At 43.5% G+C, this 18,012-nt stretch overlaps 1 protein-coding gene and 1 long non-coding RNA gene across 2 annotated transcripts in view; one reads left to right on the top strand and one right to left on the bottom strand.

Moving 5' to 3' along the window:
* Positions 1 to 4: 4 nt before the first annotated feature.
* Positions 5 to 18,012, top strand: part of LOC138746076 (uncharacterized) — a 24,348-nt gene continuing 6,340 nt past the window's right edge. The window contains exons 1-2 of the long non-coding RNA XR_011346687.1: positions 5 to 164; positions 2,480 to 2,672. This is a non-coding gene — a long non-coding RNA (uncharacterized lncRNA). The remainder of the gene's footprint in view (positions 165 to 2,479; positions 2,673 to 18,012) is intronic.
* lyve1a (lymphatic vessel endothelial hyaluronic receptor 1a) overlaps positions 12,627 to 18,012 on the bottom strand; it is an 18,045-nt gene continuing 12,659 nt past the window's right edge. Inside the window, exons 4-6 of the mRNA XM_069903835.1 lie at positions 17,535 to 17,816; positions 16,131 to 16,194; positions 12,627 to 13,251 (exon numbers count right to left, since the gene is read on the bottom strand). Coding sequence (XP_069759936.1) covers positions 13,170 to 13,251; positions 16,131 to 16,194; positions 17,535 to 17,816 — 428 coding nt within the window. The 3' untranslated portion in view covers positions 12,627 to 13,169. The remainder of the gene's footprint in view (positions 13,252 to 16,130; positions 16,195 to 17,534; positions 17,817 to 18,012) is intronic.

Below are 18,012 nucleotides of genomic sequence, written 5' to 3'. Positions count from 1 at the left end.
TTCGCCCTCGCGCAGCTCTGACGTCAGACGGTTCGCCGACGTGGCGGGGCCTTGACTGTGATTGACCGGCGGGCTGAGATTGACAGGGAGGTGCAATTGTACGTGATCGATCACTTCTCAATGCGGCTGATCAAAAATAAACCTGGAGATGCCAGAATTCCGAGGTAAAGTGTGGATGCCCAACAGGCCGGGCAGCGCCTCTACTTCCTCAAGTTTGTGGAGGTTTGGTATGACGCCAGAAACCTTGATAAATTTCTACAGCTCCATGTATGGTGGAAAACAGGGCCAGATTAAGGCCAATTGATCCCCTAAGGACAGGGTGGGCACCAGAACAACAATTAGTGATGGGCATTGGGGTAAGGGGGGGGCACAATCTGACGCTGGAAAACTCACTTCATAGGTGCAGAAAGGGGGAACTCGCCATGTTAAATGTGGCGAACTGGGGTTAGTAGGCTGTGCGCGGCCATGTTTCTGCTTGTGCGAATGCACTCGTGATGGCTGGTGCACGTGCAATAGATTGGGCCATGAGCATCACGTCCCCCTCCTGCCGACAGAAGTGATGTTCGTGGCTCCGTGCACAAGTAGAAACATGGCCACGCATGTCCTATGGACCCTGGGATGGTGCATTTAACAAAGTGCCCTTCTTTGCCCTTGCTGCCCCTACATCCCCAAATGGAGGACTAATTAACGTCTGGTGCGAGGTGGCGCTGGTCGGAGGACAGAGTATTCAAAAGCCGGATGTCTGGCCACCCAACAGCCCAACAATGATTTTCCCTCAACCCTTCCATTTTCTAACTGATAAGACATCAAGACTTAATAAGTGCTGAATGTGAAGTAATAGTTTTCTTCCAGCCCAGACCCCACTATTACCTTACTATAACCTGTTTTTTAAATTTTTGTGAGCCCTAGTTCAGCTGCATCATGGTAAATTTGGCACTGGAAAAATCTCTGGTGCCTACTTCCCTTTGTGCCCTAAGCCCATGCTTAATTTGCTGAATGGTTAATTCAGGCCTGGTGGAAAGTGTGCTGACCAGCTGCATCATGGTCTCGTATGGGGATACCAATGCCCCTGAGCGTAAAGCCCTGCAAAAGGTAGTGGACACAGCCCTCCCCATCATTGAGAACATTTACAGGGAGCGCTGCCGTCAGAGAGCAGCAGTGATCATCAAGGATCCACTCCTCCCAACACACGCTCTGTTTTCGCTGCTACCACCAGGAAAGAGGTGTAGGTGCCACAAGACTCGCACCACCAGGTTCAGAAACAGCTACTTCCCCTATACCATCAGACTCCTCAACAACAAACTCAGGTTACGCATGATACAGTATAATTGGTTACACAGGTTATATATCACGCCCCAAAAGTTAAAAAAATAGGATCCAAAGTTATCAGATAGATGTTTTCGCTGTAAGAAGGAAATGGGAACAACAGTACATGCAATTTGGGCATGTGAGAAAGTGAAAAAGTTTTGGGAAGATCTAAATCAGATATTAAATAAAATCACAAAAAGCCACATACCAAAAAATCCAGAGATCTTTCTTCTTAGTAATATAAATAGTATATTTATAGAATTAGGCCTCAAACTGGATGAAACGCAAAAAAAGATTTATTATGATAGCCTTAGCTGTAGCAAAAAAATGTATAATGTCAACTTGGAAATCAGAAGAGAGCCTGAGAGTACAGCAATTGTACATGGAAATGAATAAATGTATTCCATTGGAAAAAAATAACATATAATTTAAAAAATAAAGACACATTATTTGAACAAATTTGGGAACCGTACGTGGAACACAACAGAGAGGGCTTACCTCGGACCTCCACCCCCTAAAATGATAAGAAGACAAAATGACTTGATCCAGTGTGTAAAAGTAGATGACACATTTTTCTTGTTTATTTTCATTGTGTGATGACATTGTTTAATGGGTTTATTGTATATGTTGAATGTTTATTGGTTTTGGAGAGGGGTGGGAAGAGGGGGAAAAAAGGGGAGAAAATGCCACTGTGTATATTTAAGAGGGAAACGTTTGTATGCATTTTGGTTGATATGGTTCACAGTGTGAAAAAAAAGCAACAAACTCAATCAGGACTCTGTCTTTTGCAATTTATTGATTTTTTGTTATTCTCTCTTAAGTGCACAGTCAAATTGCTTACATTCATTTGTTTACTTTTGTACTTGTGCACATTTTTATTGCATTACCAATAAATGGTCATTCGGCCTGGCCTGCAGGAAAAAGAATCATGTCATATATGTACTCTGACAATTAATCTGAAATCTGAATGAGAAGAGGAAAGTTGCTTACTCTTTGACACAGTTAGGAATAAGAGAATGCTTTTCCTCTGATGAAGTGATATCCTGCATAACATTTTCACATGGAAACAAAAATAATGTCTCCCATTATCAGTTCAAACAAAATTGAATGACAAATTAAACTTGTGCAATGCTGACTGTTCATTATTCAACTAATTCTTGTGCTTCAGCAGAGGTTTCTGGAGCCCTACAAGCCTTACTCAGCCACCTACTACACTCCCTGTGCCAGACACCACTCCAACTCTAGCTACAGATTAGAGGATGACACCGCATCATGGGCAGGATCTCAAGCAAAGATGTTGGAGTACAGAAGGGAGGCAGAGGGGATGAACAGTCGACGTCAGGACAACAGCCTCTCCCTTTCAGGTCAGTGAGACCAAGGCGCTGGTCGTAGACTTACAGAGGAGGGGTGGAGCTCCTGCCTGGTCCACATCAACGATGTTGAGATGGAGATGGTTACTGGCTTTACGGATCTAGAGTGAACATCTCCAGTGACCTGTCCTGTCCACTCACATCAATGCAATGGCCAGGGAAGTGCACCAGTACCTCTACTTCCTCAGAAGACTACGGCAATTCAACATATCCCCAGCATTCCTTTACACCTTCAAGGCTTGTCACTGTGTGGGACGGGAACTGCTCCGTCCAAGACCCACAAGAAACTGCAAGGGGTTGTGAATGTGGCTCATATCATCACACACTCCCCTCCCTCCATTGACTCCATCACACACCACCTCCCCTCCATCGACTCCATCACACATCCCCTACCCTACATCGACTCCATCATATATCCTCTCCCCTCCATTGACTCCATCACATACACCCCGCTCCCCTCCATTGACTGACTCTAACTTCTGCTGCCTTGGAAGAGCAGCCAACATATTAATCAGCGGATCCTTCCCACATTCTCTTCACCCCCTTCCCGTCAGAAAGAAGATTCCTGAGCGTGAGACCGCACCCTCAGATTCTTTTCCGGTGTAATCCGATTCCTGACTCAACCTCAAAGCAGTAAGATGATGCTGCCTTTGCTCTGTCTCAACTGTTCGCTCTGTAACTCTGCACTTCTGTACCCCGTGCACTTGTACTGTGAACCTGAAATGAACTTGAGGGGTTACACTTTGCATTGCGTTTCAGATTATGGCACATTTCTTGGTTACACCTTTTGTTTGTTCTGTGGGGTTGTGCTGAGGAGTTTGAACACTAGATGGATCCATTGTCTTGGCTTCCGGAATGTTCACCTGATCTTGTTTCCACTTTACCCACAAAAAAAAACCTTTGTGATCCCATAGCAATTAGAAAGAGGCACCAAGTGGTGAGATTAAAAACCTTATGCACGGGGCACATTTTAAACAGCTCTCACAACTGGAGGGAGAAACAAACACTTTTATTAGCTTATAACTCTCACAATACTCTTCAGAAGGGTTCTGGGTTTAGACAGGAAACCAGGGTTATAAGTGAGCAGATGGGGGCGGAACCAGCCATCAGCACAACACTCTACCAGTTCACTGCACGCACATTATGCCAGTCATTGTACTTTGCCACATTTTGTTGGCAAGTGGAGAGGAAATTTGTCTTTGGATGTTTACACTAAACTGGTGTTTCTGTCTGAGGTATTGCATTCGGCTTCTAAAATCTGATAGCGTGGTCTGCAGTGTAAACACAGCCAGTGCCAATGTATATTTAGCTCCAACGGCTAAGGATGTTCTCTTCATGTATCCCTCATCTCTGACACAACTGATCAATGAATATTTCAAAAAATTACATCACTTTCTAACAGATCAGTAGATAGCCCCTTTTCCACTGGCAGCTTGTCCCAGGATTTCACACCAGGAATTAACCACCCCAACCCCCTACTCATATCCCTGGAATCTGTTGATGCCAGCATGTTGATAAAACCAGTGGAAAAGGGACAGCAGAAAGTCACCCATTTCCAGTTGAAGGTAGAACACTCCGATCCCCAGGGATGAGTTGTGTCCTAGGTAAGGGTGGCCCAGTGGAAACTGCACAGATGTTGAGGTAAAGTGTGTAAGTCAAATCAAGTTTATTGTCATCCAACTGAACAAATACAACCCCATGAAACAACATTCTCCGGTCCTCAATGCAAAACACGCAGACACACAACCAGACATAACACACATATACGCAAATAATACATATGCAGGACAAGATTATCATTTTATCATTACAAATAAATAAATATTGCTTTGTAAATATGAGAGTCTTAGATGGTTGGTGTGAGCAGTTCCTTTGATCGTTCAGGCATTGATGAGGCCAAGTTTGGAGTATTGTGTGCAGTTTTGGTCTTCTAACTATAGAAAAGATATCAATAAGATAGAAAGAGTGCAGAGAAGATTTACTAGGATGTTGCCTGGGCTTCACGAACTGAGTTTCAAGGAAAGGTTAAACAGAATAGGACTTTATTCCCTGGAGCATGGAAGAATGAGGGATTTTTTTTGAATATTTTATTTAATCAACATATATAAGATCATAATTGTAAGAATGCTAAGTAATCATAATACAATATTAACATATATATGCTGAAGATATATATAAAATATTAAAAAAAAGCTAAAACTAACTAATAGCTAAAAACTAAAAAACCTTTCCAACCTTCCCACCCCCCCCAAACCTAATCTAATCCCATAACTAAAATACATAATATCATAACTACATAATAATCAATTTGGATTGCATCAGATGACACTTAAGGATCCCAAATAACATAATTTTATTATTAATTCAGGGAAAACTTCATTGGACAGGAGAATTCAAAAATAAAATTTAATTTTAAGTAAATTATAAATTTTGGCCTCATAGTTCTAGTGAACGGGCTCCAAATTTGCAGTAATAAAAAAAATTTACCCCTCAAATTGTAAGTGATGTTTTTCTAAAGGGATACAACTTTGAAACTCAATAAGCCATCTATCTAATGTTAATGAAACATCAGATTTCCATGTTACAGTGATACATTTCCTTGCTATTACTAAAGCTAACATAACAATTTTTAACTGAGAATCTGACAACTGTAATTTAGGAGTAACACTTTGAAAATTTCCTGACATATAAAACATTATTTCGATAAATTTGATCTCCATCTATTCAGTTTCTGAGGTGCAATATACAATTGATGTAAAAAATTATAGTGGAGTAATCTATATCTTACATTAATAGTATCAGACGTAACTTCTTTGCATACATTTTGCCAATCCTGATGATCTATTATCGTATCTAAATCTTGTTCCCACCTTTCTTTTGAATTAAACAAACCTACCTTAGATACTTGTTCTAGTAACAAAATATACACAATTGAAATAAATTTTTTAGTAATTCTATCAACTATAATTTGATTCAAATTTGAAAGATCTTTCATAACCATTTCTGATTCTAATTTTTCTCTCAAACAAACTCTCAACTGAAAATAACAAAATGATGTATTACTAGAAATATTGTATTTAATTGTTAATTGATCAAAAGATCCCAATCTACCGTTATCACAAGAATCAACCAGTTTTGAAATTTTTATTATTTCAAATATTTTTTTAATTACCTTTTGAAAAAATTAATAAAGGATTCATTAATGATGTTTTTAATGAAAGATTTCCATCAATTTGTAGTTTAACTTTATTCCAAACATTAAGCAAATATTTTAAAGTCAGAGCATCTTTTGTAGATTTTGATTCCCATTTATAAATAAACTCTTCTGGTATAATTTCTCCTATCTTATTTAATTCAATGTCCACCTAGGCTGATTTAGTTTTAACAAACATAGAAACTAAAAATCATAATTGTGCTGCCTTAGAATAATTTTTTAAATTAGGAAGTTGTAAACCCCCTTGTTCATATTTCCTGTTAACGTTTCTAATGACTTTCTTGCCATTTTCCTTTCCAAAGAAATTTCCTAACTTGTTTATTTAAATCTTGAAAAAAATTTTGGTATAGATATAGAGAAATATATATATGTATATATAAATTTATAAATCTATTTATTTATTTATTTATTTATATCCTTTTCCAATAATGTTATTTCCTTAATGAGGGGAGATTTGAAAGAGGTATTTAAAATTATGAAGGGAATAGACAGAGTAAATGTAGGTGAGGTTTTTCCACTGATGGTAGGTGATATACAAACCAGAGGACATGGGTTAAGGGTGAAAGGGGAAAAGTTTAGGGGAAACATTAGAGAAACCTCTTCACACACAGAGTGGTGGGGCTGTGGAATGAGCTGCCATCTGAAGTGGTGAATGTGGGGTGATTTTTAACATTTAAGAAGAATTTCCACAGGTACATGGATGGGAGGGGTATGGAAGGCTATGGACTAAGTGCAGGTCAGTAGGACTAGACAGAATAATAGTTTGGCACAGACTAGAAGGGCCGAAGGGCCTGTTTCTGAGCTGTAATGTTCTATGGTTCTTGGCTTGCCTGATGCTGCAAAACACACACACACACACAAGGTTCACCAGCATTTCCTTCAAAATAAACAGTCGTCCATTCAAGACAGAATGAGGAGGAATTCTGGGCAGTTCTGGTCACCTTGCTACAGGCAACATGTCATTAAGCAGGAAAAGGAGCAGAAACAAAAAATTTCTAGGATTACCTGGTCTGGGGGCTGGTTTAACTGATAAGGAGAGATTGGATCAACTGGAAGTTTTTTCCATGGAGCATACAAGATTGAGGGGGGACCTCATAGGGGTTTATGAAATCATGAGGGTAGTAGCTAAATGAATGGTCACAGTCCTTAACACAGGATGGGGAAGTCCAGACATATAAAGTGAGGAGGGGAATGATTTAAATGGGACCTGGGGGGGGAGGGGGGGAGGCAGGTTTTACACACATGGGCAGTAGGTGTGTGTAACACGATATTGGAGGAAGTGTCAGAAATGTATACAATTGTAACATTAGAAATTATTTGGACAGAATGTGGATAGGAAAGACTTAGACCAGTGGTTCTCATCGTTTTCTTTCCACTCACATACCACCTTAATTAATCCCTTACTAACCACAGAGCACCTATGGCATCCTATTACTTAAGATGGTACGTGAATGGGGGTAAAGAAGGTTGAGAACCACTGGGTTAGAAAGAAATGAGTCAAGCACAGGCAATTGGAACTAGCTTGGGTCGATGACCTGGTCAGCATGGACAAACGGGGCTGCAGGATCTGTTTCTGTATAAGATTTAAGATTCAATTTATTGTCATAATAATAAAACAGTGTCATATTGCATGAAATTTCCTTTTGTCTGCTGCAAGGCAGACAAATTTGTCATTGGCAGGAATTTCCTAGGCACCTCTTACATTCCTTAGAAAGAGAAAGAGAAAACAAAGGAGAGTCCCCCTCAGAGTCCGTAGATTCGCCTCCAGGTCTTCTGCAGCCTCCGCAGCCGCACAGAGACCAGACCATGTCATGGGCAACCTGAGCTCTAGATCCAAAGCTCCAGCACCCTCAGCTCCTCCTCACATCCCAGTTCCGATACCCGGTACCCAACCAGCCAGTTCGAGACAGTCTCCAGCAGTCAGCAGCCCGGTGTGAGTCTCCTGCCAGCAGTCTTCAGCAGCCCACAGCTTCCATGGGTTCCTCACCTCGAGTCACCAGCAGCCCGCTGCAGAGCCCCCTCACTGGTCCACCTCTGTGGTCACAGTCCCATGGGTCGTCTCTTCCATTTCTCCAATGTCAGATGGGGCTGGTCTTCCTGCTTTTTGGTGCCCTGCTCCAGTACCCTACTTACCCAGATTCTGCAGCCCCTCATGGCTACTGCAGACCCCAAGGTCGCGGGATCTCAACTAAAACCACCATCGGCTCCCTCAACGGGCCATTCAAAGCCCATGCGGAGCTGACGGCGGTCAACTGGGTGGCTAGACCCTGTGGGAGCACTGCATCTCTGCTCCACCGCTACCCGCGGGTCCACACCAGCGGCAGTACTGCTGCTACAGCGGCTCTGGCAGCGCCGCTATCTTCATAACTCTGACTCTATTGCACCTTGGAATTCTGCCCCCCACCCCCTCTCCGCTCTGAGAGATGTGGAGGCAAGTTGTTGAACCCCTCCAAACTGAGATGGGAAAAGTTTGTTCTAATGTACAGAGAGATCAAGGGTTGTGGGAAGACGCACGAAAGGGAAGTATGAGGCCAAGATGAGAGCCCCAGGCCAACTGGTCATCTTGTGTTTCTATCACTAATGTTCTCTAGAGCAAGCAGGGAAGAGGCATGTCAGCAAATCCATACCCACTTGTTCTACAAAGAGAGGGAGGTGTAAACCAGACAATTATATAAAAGCCAAAGCATAGAGGTTAGCAGGTCACTAGAAATAGAGGGTTATGAATGTGAGGTAGGGAAAGTTAGACCTTAAGATATAGGAGCAGATTTGGCCCAGAGTCTCTCCCGCCATTCCATCGTGAGCTGATCCATTCTCCCCCTCAGCCCCACACCTCTGCCTTCTCCCCATAATCTTTGATACCCTGACTATTCAGATACCTATCAATCTCTGCCTTAAATACACTCAACAGCTAGGCCTCCAGAGCTGTCCATGGTAGCAAATTCCAGAGGTTCACCACCCTCTGGATAAAGAAATTCCTCCGCGTCTCTGTTTTAAATGGGTGCCCTTCAATCCTGAAGTTGTGCCCTCTTGCCCTAATTTGTTTGCGAAGGTTTGTTGAGTTGGCTTCTATCAGATGGCACAACATCATGGGCCAAAGGGCCTGTACTGTTCTGGAATGTTCTATGTCTATCTGATTAGACTTTGTCAGCAGGCAGAGCAAAATTGCAGAGTGTGAGGTTATTATGGAATCCCAGCTCTTGTTTGTAAAAGCTACAAGGAATGCCTTTTGATTTTAAGTTGGTTTAGTTAATTTGGTAATACTACTATGTATTTGAGAGTTTGCAAGATACATCACACAAAATATGAGAATTGGCCACATTGATTACTTTAATTTGGCTGGCAAATTTCAAATTCAAATAACTGTAAATCCATGCATAGGTTTATGGTCTTAGATATGAAAAGTGTTCCATAAAGAGACATTTATATACAATAATTGCATTTTTAAAAAGGTTCTTGCTTGGCGTGCAAGTTACAATTTCCTTTTATTGTCTAAGTTCCTCCAATTAAGAAATTCAAACCAATATGCAATGTACATGGGAAGACTGTAGATGTCAATGTCTAGAGCCAGGAGGGTCGAGCAGCATCCATGGGAGAAAAAGAATGGTTAATTATTCAAGCTGTAACCCCTCCACTGCCAGAGTGAGACTCAAAGTAACCTGACATCTCATGTTCCGCTTGGGCAGTCTACAGCCCCATGGTAATGATCAAGGACCCCCATCACCCAGGCCATGCCTTCTTCTCACTGCTACCATCAGGAAGGAGCCTGAAGATGAACACCCAACAGCACAAAAACAGCTCTTCCCCTCCACCATCAGATTTCTGAATGGACAATGAACCTCAGAGTCACAACCTCACTTTATTTTTGCACTAATTATTTACTTTTTCAATCTTGTACAGTAAAACCCCTGTTATCTTGTATTCAGGCAACCGGCAATCTCAAGTAACTGGCAAAATGGATAAAAAATGTGGTTTAAAATTGGCATGCTTCACCATTAGTTCTCATTCATGCGACGTACAGTCTCAAGCAACCAGAAAACTTGCTTATCCGGCATCTATCAACCAGGGGCTTTACTGCATTTAAGAATTGTAATTGTTATGGGTTATATTATATTTTATATTATATATAAATGTCTTTAAAAGTGAGAGATTGTGGGGGTTCAGTGTAGGTCACTTCAGAAACAGAGTAACAAAACACTTCTCATTTAAAATGCAAGAGTTTTGCTGAAGCCAGACATTCAGGCACCAGTAATTTTTGCAAAGAAAATGGAACTGCTTTGAATTTCAAAAGCAGGTGCAAATGGAAAAAGCAGGAGCAAATGGAAAAGTCCAGGCTCAAGGGCTATGAAAGATCTTTCAAAGATTGGGTTTGGAGCTTTGGGAGGGGTTCTGCTTTTTACAAGCAGAGAGAAATCAGTTCTGCAGTAGCTTTTGAGGCTGCAACATGGCAAACTGGCAGGCTTGTTGAAAACCCCATTTTGAAGATGGGTTGTGAGTTCTGAGTTCAGGCTGTTGAAAACCCTTGTAGTCCTTACAAGAGGAAATGTCTGGCTAGAGTGTTTCTCCTGAAATAAGGGAAACTAGAGGAACAAAGAAGAGGTTATCATTTGGAAAACTCATGATGGGGCAAGTTTCTTTAGCAAGACACTGAAGTGACTGATCGGAGGAAATCAGTTTGTGTGTGTCCAACAAGCAACAAATTTCTCTCTGAAACCAACAAGAACCTTCTTGAGCAGTAATCATTTACCTTTAAGCACCAGAGCCTGGTGAAAATTCATAAATGATAAATTCTGTGCACAGTATAAGAATTGCCTGATACCAGTGAACTTGGAGAAGTGAGAAGTGAATGACTGGACTATTAAGGCAAAGAACTTTCCTGAATATATACACATTACATACACGTGGGCTTCGAATTAAAGGTTAAGTTAATAGTAATAAATTAAAGTTTTATCCTGTTTTTATATTTAAAGAAAATTAAAAGCAACTTTTGTTTAAGTAACATTTGTCTATTGCTCTGGGTTCGTAACATAATTCACAGCAATTTTATACTTTATAATACTGCGTAATAATGCTGCCATAAAATAACAAATTTCGTGACACATATTTATGACAATAAACCTGAATCTGTTTCACAGAATAGTTTAATTTCAGCTAACGGACCATTTCTCTTCCCCTTTCCCACCTACCCCCTCCCAGTCCCCAGCCATTCTCATTCTCCCCCCTCCCACCTTTGGTTCCATCTCCCTTCAACCCACCCCCCCCCCCCCCCCCAAGTAAAGTCCCGATAAGGGATTATGGCTCGAACCTTTGACCATCCTTGTTCTTCCCTGGATGACCTGCGTGTCCCTCCAGCAGAGTGTCTTTTGCTGAGTAAACCTAGAACACTATTTGCCACTACATTTGGAAAAGAAAGACTGTAATATATTTAATGAAAACATACTTTGACTGAGGGTGAGATACAGGGGATTTGTGACCATTTTCAGGTTTGTGTGGACTCACGGGGTTTCTTTTTCATTAAATTCACCTTGGTCCTCGACAGCAGAATAAAAATACAGCATGTGAATCCCTTGTCAGTTATTTCTGTCTCCAAATTCATGACAAAACATTTCTGATGTAAATTTGTTACATTGAAATTACAAACTTCTGGAGAAGCTAGGCACAAAATATCTGAAAACAGGCAGAGAAATGTCTGCTTTTCCATGGAGTGGTCAATGTGAATTTCCCCACTCTCTAAGGGGATATCTGCTCAGAGGGTTTAAAATGCTGAAGGAATTTGGGACAATGCATGAGAAGAGCTTGTTTCTACCTCTGGGGAAGGATGGAATGAGGAGTCATTGATAAAATGTCATCACCTATAAAACCCACCAAGTCTTCATAGCTAACGAGAGATAAAAATATGTGGGATTCACACCCAGGGGAGATCAGGCCCACACAGATGGGAAAGGGGAACACAGGTCATTCTGAAAGGTTTCCACCATTCCTGGGAGAGTGCTCGAATGGATCGTAACTGCCACTACAGACAAATTGGGCAAAATGGCCTCTTTCATGCGGGGGGGAGGGGGGGGGTGGTGGCATCCGTTGAAATATGGGGATAGAATTCTATGCTCAGAGATTCCTTCTTTGCCTCAGACACACGATGCACAAATAGAAGCAGCTCTCTGCCCCCACCCAACCCTCCACCTTCTGCTCTCTGCTCCCCATTCCCTGCTCGCTTCCCCCAACCCATTCCCTCTCTCCCCTTCACTACCTCCTTCCCACCCTTTCCTACCTGTCCCCAGCTCCCTTCTTCCCTCTCTCCCTGCACCATTCCCTGCTCACTCTTCTCCTCCCTCTCCCATTGACTACCTCCTTCCCATCCTCTGTCCCCAGCTCCCTCTCCCCCACTTCCCCTTCATTCCTTGCTCACACCCCTCACCCTCCTCTCCCCATGCTCCCAGTCACTACCTCTTTCCCACCCTCTCCAACCTGTTCCCAGCTCCCTCTCCTCCCTCTCTCCCTGCATCCCCTGCATTCCCAGCTCACTCCTCCACCCTCCACTCCTCACTCTCCCATTCACCACCTCCTTTCCACCATATCCATGCCTCCAGATCCCTCTCCTCTCCTTTCCCCACCCCTCTTCATTCCCTGCTCACTTCCCTCTCCTCCTTCACAACTCTTTTCCCTCACTCTTCCACTATTGCCCCCTCCCCTCTCCTTCACAACCCTTCCCCTCCTCCACTTTTTCCCTCCCCATTCTTCCTTCTCTCTAATCCCCCACCACTTTCCCCTCCTTCACTCTCTCTGCTTTCTGCCCCTTCACTTGTCTCACACCCCCGTCACCACACTCGCTGTGTACAAATGGAGAGATAAAGGCCGAGGGAAGTGATCCAGTCTTAATGCCCCTTATGATGGTCTACCGGACAGTTTGAGCAATAAATCAGGTGTTGGTCAACACTGCAATGTTATTCAACCTCCTTCCCCTCCCATTGACATGTTGAAACAGTCACCACTGATGTGAACGGATGATTTACAGGGACCTTTCAACTAAAAGATATGTAGTATAGTGTGTGCTTTCAGAACTGAGAAGACAATTCCAGTAATCTGACAGGAGGCTCTGATGAAGGATGGGCAGGGTAAAAACCGACACAGAGTAAAGGGACTGAATAGGCCTGCCTCTCCATTCAGTGTTGTTCCATGTTCACCGATTCAAAACCACTTGGTGTTCTTGATGTTTATGTACTTGTTGCATTAGTTTGCTTGCTGGAGGAGGGTGCTGTGGCCTTGGACTTCAGTTCCTGCTATCACGGTGAGAGCTTCTCCATCATTTCAGCCTCAGTTGCTTCCTTTGGCTGCTCAGAGATCGCAAAGGAAATGCAGCAGCATCTAAAGGTGCAGAGGAAAGTATTTAGATGGGTGCCTAGCAGGAGTTCAACAAGGCCAAAGCTCTCACTGTGCCATTTCATATTTCCACTGGAGTTCAGCATAAAAACAGCTGGTGTTTCAGTAAAGGGCTGGATCCAAGCCCGTGGACCGTGGAACAAACTCAATGAATGGTGACCCATTCAGGAGTAGTGGTTCCTCAGGGATCACAGCTGGGAAGATGTTGAGATGCTTTCACCCATGGCAGAGCCTTGAATGAGGGGACATAGGTACAAGATTACCATATATGTCAGTGTACAAGGTGACTGGGTGTATAAGACAACCCCCAAAATTTCCACTTAAAATGTAGGTTTTGAGCTATGCTCACTGTAAAAGACTACCCCAAGTTTGGCGCTTAACCACTGAGAGCTGACTGCCCCAATAGTCCTTTACCAACCATCCCACTGACCAGTGGATTGATGCTGTGAAGCATACTACTAAGCCACACAGTCCTGGGTATATAAAATTTAGCCAACTCATTTCAAGTAATGGCAGAATACTGTCAAAAGACCAACTGTAACATGCATCAAATGTGGTCAGCTGGTGGAACGTAAACACTAGTGACGACACTTAGGCCTCGGATCTTTTACAGGAATAAACATGATGTTGTGTGTAATTTTACCATTTACTTGAAATTGATTTACTTATGTCCAATATTATACATAATATTAAGGGCAGTATGGTTGGCGTAGCGGTTAGCGCAACACTGTTACAGCGCCAGCGATCGGGTTTAAATCCCATTCTGTCTGTAGGAGTTTTTACGTTCTCCCTGTGTCTGTGTGGGTTTTCCCTGGGGGACCAGTTTCTTCCCACCGTTCGAAATATACCAGGGGTGTAAGTTAATTGGGTGGAACGGACTCGTGGGCTGAAATAGCCTATTACCATGCAGTATGTTTAAATGTAAAGAACAGATACTGTAATGTATTATAAATGTTGAGATAAGGTACACTGCAGGAATTTAATTTATAAACTTAGTCGGCTGATTGTTTACTATTTGTCAGCTGTTGCGAATGACGACTTGGTTCGTTTGCTGTGCTGTTATTTTAAGGTATGTTAGACAGGTTTCTAATACATTTTAATTGTTTTAATATAACATTACTATTAATGAAGGTTCCCAAACACGTTTCAGTAGAAAAATATTTAATGGTAGGACTGTAGAAGTGATGTGAGTGCTTTATGCTGTTCTCCATCACCATGGGGTACACTCTAAGTTCGCAGCCCAGGGAGGTTTTCTTAACATTCGGAATTTATATTTGGCATATAAGACAACCCCTGATTTTGGGGTGACGAATTTAAGGTTCGGTGTCGGTGCTATACAATTGCTCAGCAAAAATGAGTATAAGGGGATCCTTCCATCCGATTGCCTACAGGTCACCTTTAGGCAAGTTGTAGAACCTGTTTAGTCTCTCATTCAGGATCATGTGAAGCCATGGATTGCAGATGGTTGATGGTTTTACAAGCAGATTCTACAAATTCGAATTTATGGTTGCAAAACTAAAAATGCTGGGCTGATGAACCTGCTGATCAATGACCAGGGTTACCCGTCCAGTGTGGACACAGCATCTGAAGTAGGCAACGGGAAAGCACTTCAGTATTTTTCCCTTTTATAATCATGAACTCAATATCGTCTTCGGTCTCAGCTCAAAGGTGGAGCCTTCACTGAAGGAGAACAGGGGAGGTAATAACTACAATTCGGAGGGTCAGAGATGGTGACGGATGGAGAGACATGATCACTTTTGCCGAACGGCAAGGCACCTGAATGAATGAATGAATGACTTAAGGTTTAAATACTGGTATATAAAATGATGAAAGTAATAGATAAATTTAAATTACATTTTAAATGTATTTACAGCACAGTAGAAGTCGACTCTCCATGCCGTCCCAATTATACCCAATTAACCTACCAACCCCATACGTTTTTGGAGGGTAGAAAATTATTCCATTGGGAGGTGAGATGAAAACTAGGGGACAGAGCTTCAAAATTCGGGGGAGTAGATTTAGGATGGAGATGAGGAGGTACTGCCTCTCCCAGAGAGTGGTTAATCTATGGGATTCTCTGCCCAAGGAAGCAGTAGGGGCTCCCTCACTGAATGTATTTAACACTCAGAATGATAGATCTTTGAACGACAAGTGAATTAAGGTTGTGGGGTAAATGGAGCTGAGTCCACGGCCAGATCAGCGGAGATCCTTTGGAATGTGGAAGCAGGCTTGACGGCCAACCCTGCTCCCTTGCATTCTTGTGAGAAATGGACCAGAGAGTTACATTGTACAGGGAACTAGGAGACGAGTCACCATGTTAGTGTCAGAGGCTGAAGAAGTTAGAAGCTGAGAGGAGGAGGTCATGGAAAGGGAAGGACAGACCCAGTGGGAATTAAATACAAGGAAAAGAACATGTAATATTGGAAATCTGGGAGCCAATGACACAGCAGGATCTCAGAGCGTCAGGCAACATTCTAGATCCTGCTGAGATTATAAATAATCACTACATTTAACTCATTGGAATCCAAGTCTGAACTCTCAAGACTTGTGTGAAGAACTGAGTACCCATATCTAAACCCACACACCTGCACTAGAAAGCCAAGGCAGCAAAGCCTCAGGGGAGACCCCTGACTGGAAATTACCTCCAAGCCACTTACCATCCTAATGGATACATCTCGCAGCTCCCTGCCTGCCAGTGCTGTGGGTCCACCCACCCCCAGGGACTGCAGTGGTTCAAGTAGGCAGCTCCCCACTACTTTCCCAAGGGCAATTAAATGCTGGCCCAGCCAACAAAGCCCACACCCCTCCAAAGAATCTAAAAAGGCACCACCTCCCACTCTGTCGGCCATCCAAGGAGTTCTTACTTTCTCAAATAGCAAGACAGTACCACCACAAAGATCACGAGCACCATCAGGACCATGACCAGAACTGCAAGGCACAAAGAAACAAGAGTTAAGCTCACAGAAACCAAACTTTAACAGGGCCCACACTAACTCCCAATGTCAGCAAGAACAAGGAGCAAGTCATGGACTTCTGGACAACGTGTGAAACTCATGCCAGTGTCTGCATCAATGGCAATGAGGTGAAGATAGTCTACACCTTTAAGTTCCTAGGGGTCCACCCATGTTGAAGCAATGGCCAAGAAAATGCCCCAGTACCTCTGCTCCCTGGGGAAATTTGGCATGCTACCTGTGTCCCTTTACAACCCCAACAGATGCCCTTTTGAAAGCATCCTGTCAGGGTGTGTCACTGTGTGGGATGGGAACTGCTTTGTTCAAGACCGCAGGAAATTGCAGAGGGTTGTGAATGTGACACTGATCCTCACACACACCCCCTCCCCTCCATTGGCTTCATCATACACCCCTCCCCTCCCTCACACACTCCCTCCCCATCGACTCCATCATACACCCCCCTCCATCTCACATTTCCCCTTCCCTCCATCTCAAACACCCCCTTCCCTCCATCGACTCCATCACATACCTCCTCCCCATCGACTCTATAACACAGCCCCCTCCCCTCCATCTCACACCTCCCCTCCCCTCCCCTCCCCTCCATCAACTCCATCACACACACTTCTCTCCCCTTCATCTCTCACCCCTACCTTCTATTGACTCCATCACACAACCCTCCCTTCCATCACACACCTCCTTTCCTCTATTGACTCCATCATACCCGCTCTCCTCCCTCACATGCCCCTCCCCTCCATCGACTCCCTCCCCATCAACATCACACACCCCCTCCCCTCCATCTCACACACCCCCTCCCCTCCATCTCACACACCCCCTCCCCTCCATCTCATACACCCCCTCTCCTCCATCTATAGCTCCCGCTGCCTTTGAATATTGGCCAAAATATACTTGTCCCAGCCCAGCCATAATTTCTTCGCTCCCACCACTCCTGTCAGGAAGAGGATTCATGAGTGTGAGATCGCAGCCCCAGATTCTTTCTCACCAAAATCTTTCCTGTCAGTCTCCTGAATGACCACAAAATATCAAGAATGTGTTGGTTTGCTCCATCCCAACTGATCTTCTTTGTAACTGCACTCTATACTGGGTTTGACTTGTTGTACTCTGTGTGAGCTGCCTAACTGTTCTGCTCTCAAAACAACTATCATTGCAGCTTAGTACATGTGATATTAAACGTAGATGTGGTTCCATGGGCATGTGTGCTGGGAGGCCAGCACCCAAAGGGTTAAACATTAATCACCACAGTGCCCAGGTTACCAAACATGAATTTTCTGGTTTTATCCCTGCCTGGGGATGACTCACTATAGATGACCCAGGTGGCCATCGGCTCGTTCTTCTTTGCGTTTTCCTTATCGTCAGCAGCAGGTATTGATGAAGAGAAGGTTAGTTCGACTGGGACGGTGGAAAGGGTCTGTGCTCCCTGCAGCACAATCATTGTCTTGGAATCTTGCTGGGACACAGTCTCCAAACTGACCACCGTGATGCTAGACAGGGTTGTGGGAACTGCTTCCGATGATGATGTTTCGGTGTTGAAGGGCGTGGTCAGAATTTGTAACGGTTCACAGGCATTCCTCTTCTGGGCATCTGGCAGAGAACAGGATGTAGAACATTACAGCACTGTACTGGCCCTTCGGCCCACAATTTTGTGCCGACCCATGTAAACCTACTCCACATCAATCTAACTCTGCCCTCCCTCACACCCATAACCCTCTATGTTTCTTCCATCCATGTGCCTGTCTAAGAGTCTTTTAAATGCCCCTATTGTTCCAGCCTCCACCAC

The sequence above is a fragment of the Narcine bancroftii genome, chromosome 1 (genome assembly GCF_036971445.1).
Source record: "Narcine bancroftii isolate sNarBan1 chromosome 1, sNarBan1.hap1, whole genome shotgun sequence".
Classification (NCBI taxonomy): Eukaryota; Metazoa; Chordata; class Chondrichthyes; order Torpediniformes; family Narcinidae; genus Narcine; species Narcine bancroftii.
Note: the sequence above shows the minus strand (reverse complement) of the source record. Positions and strands in the feature narration are given on the sequence as shown.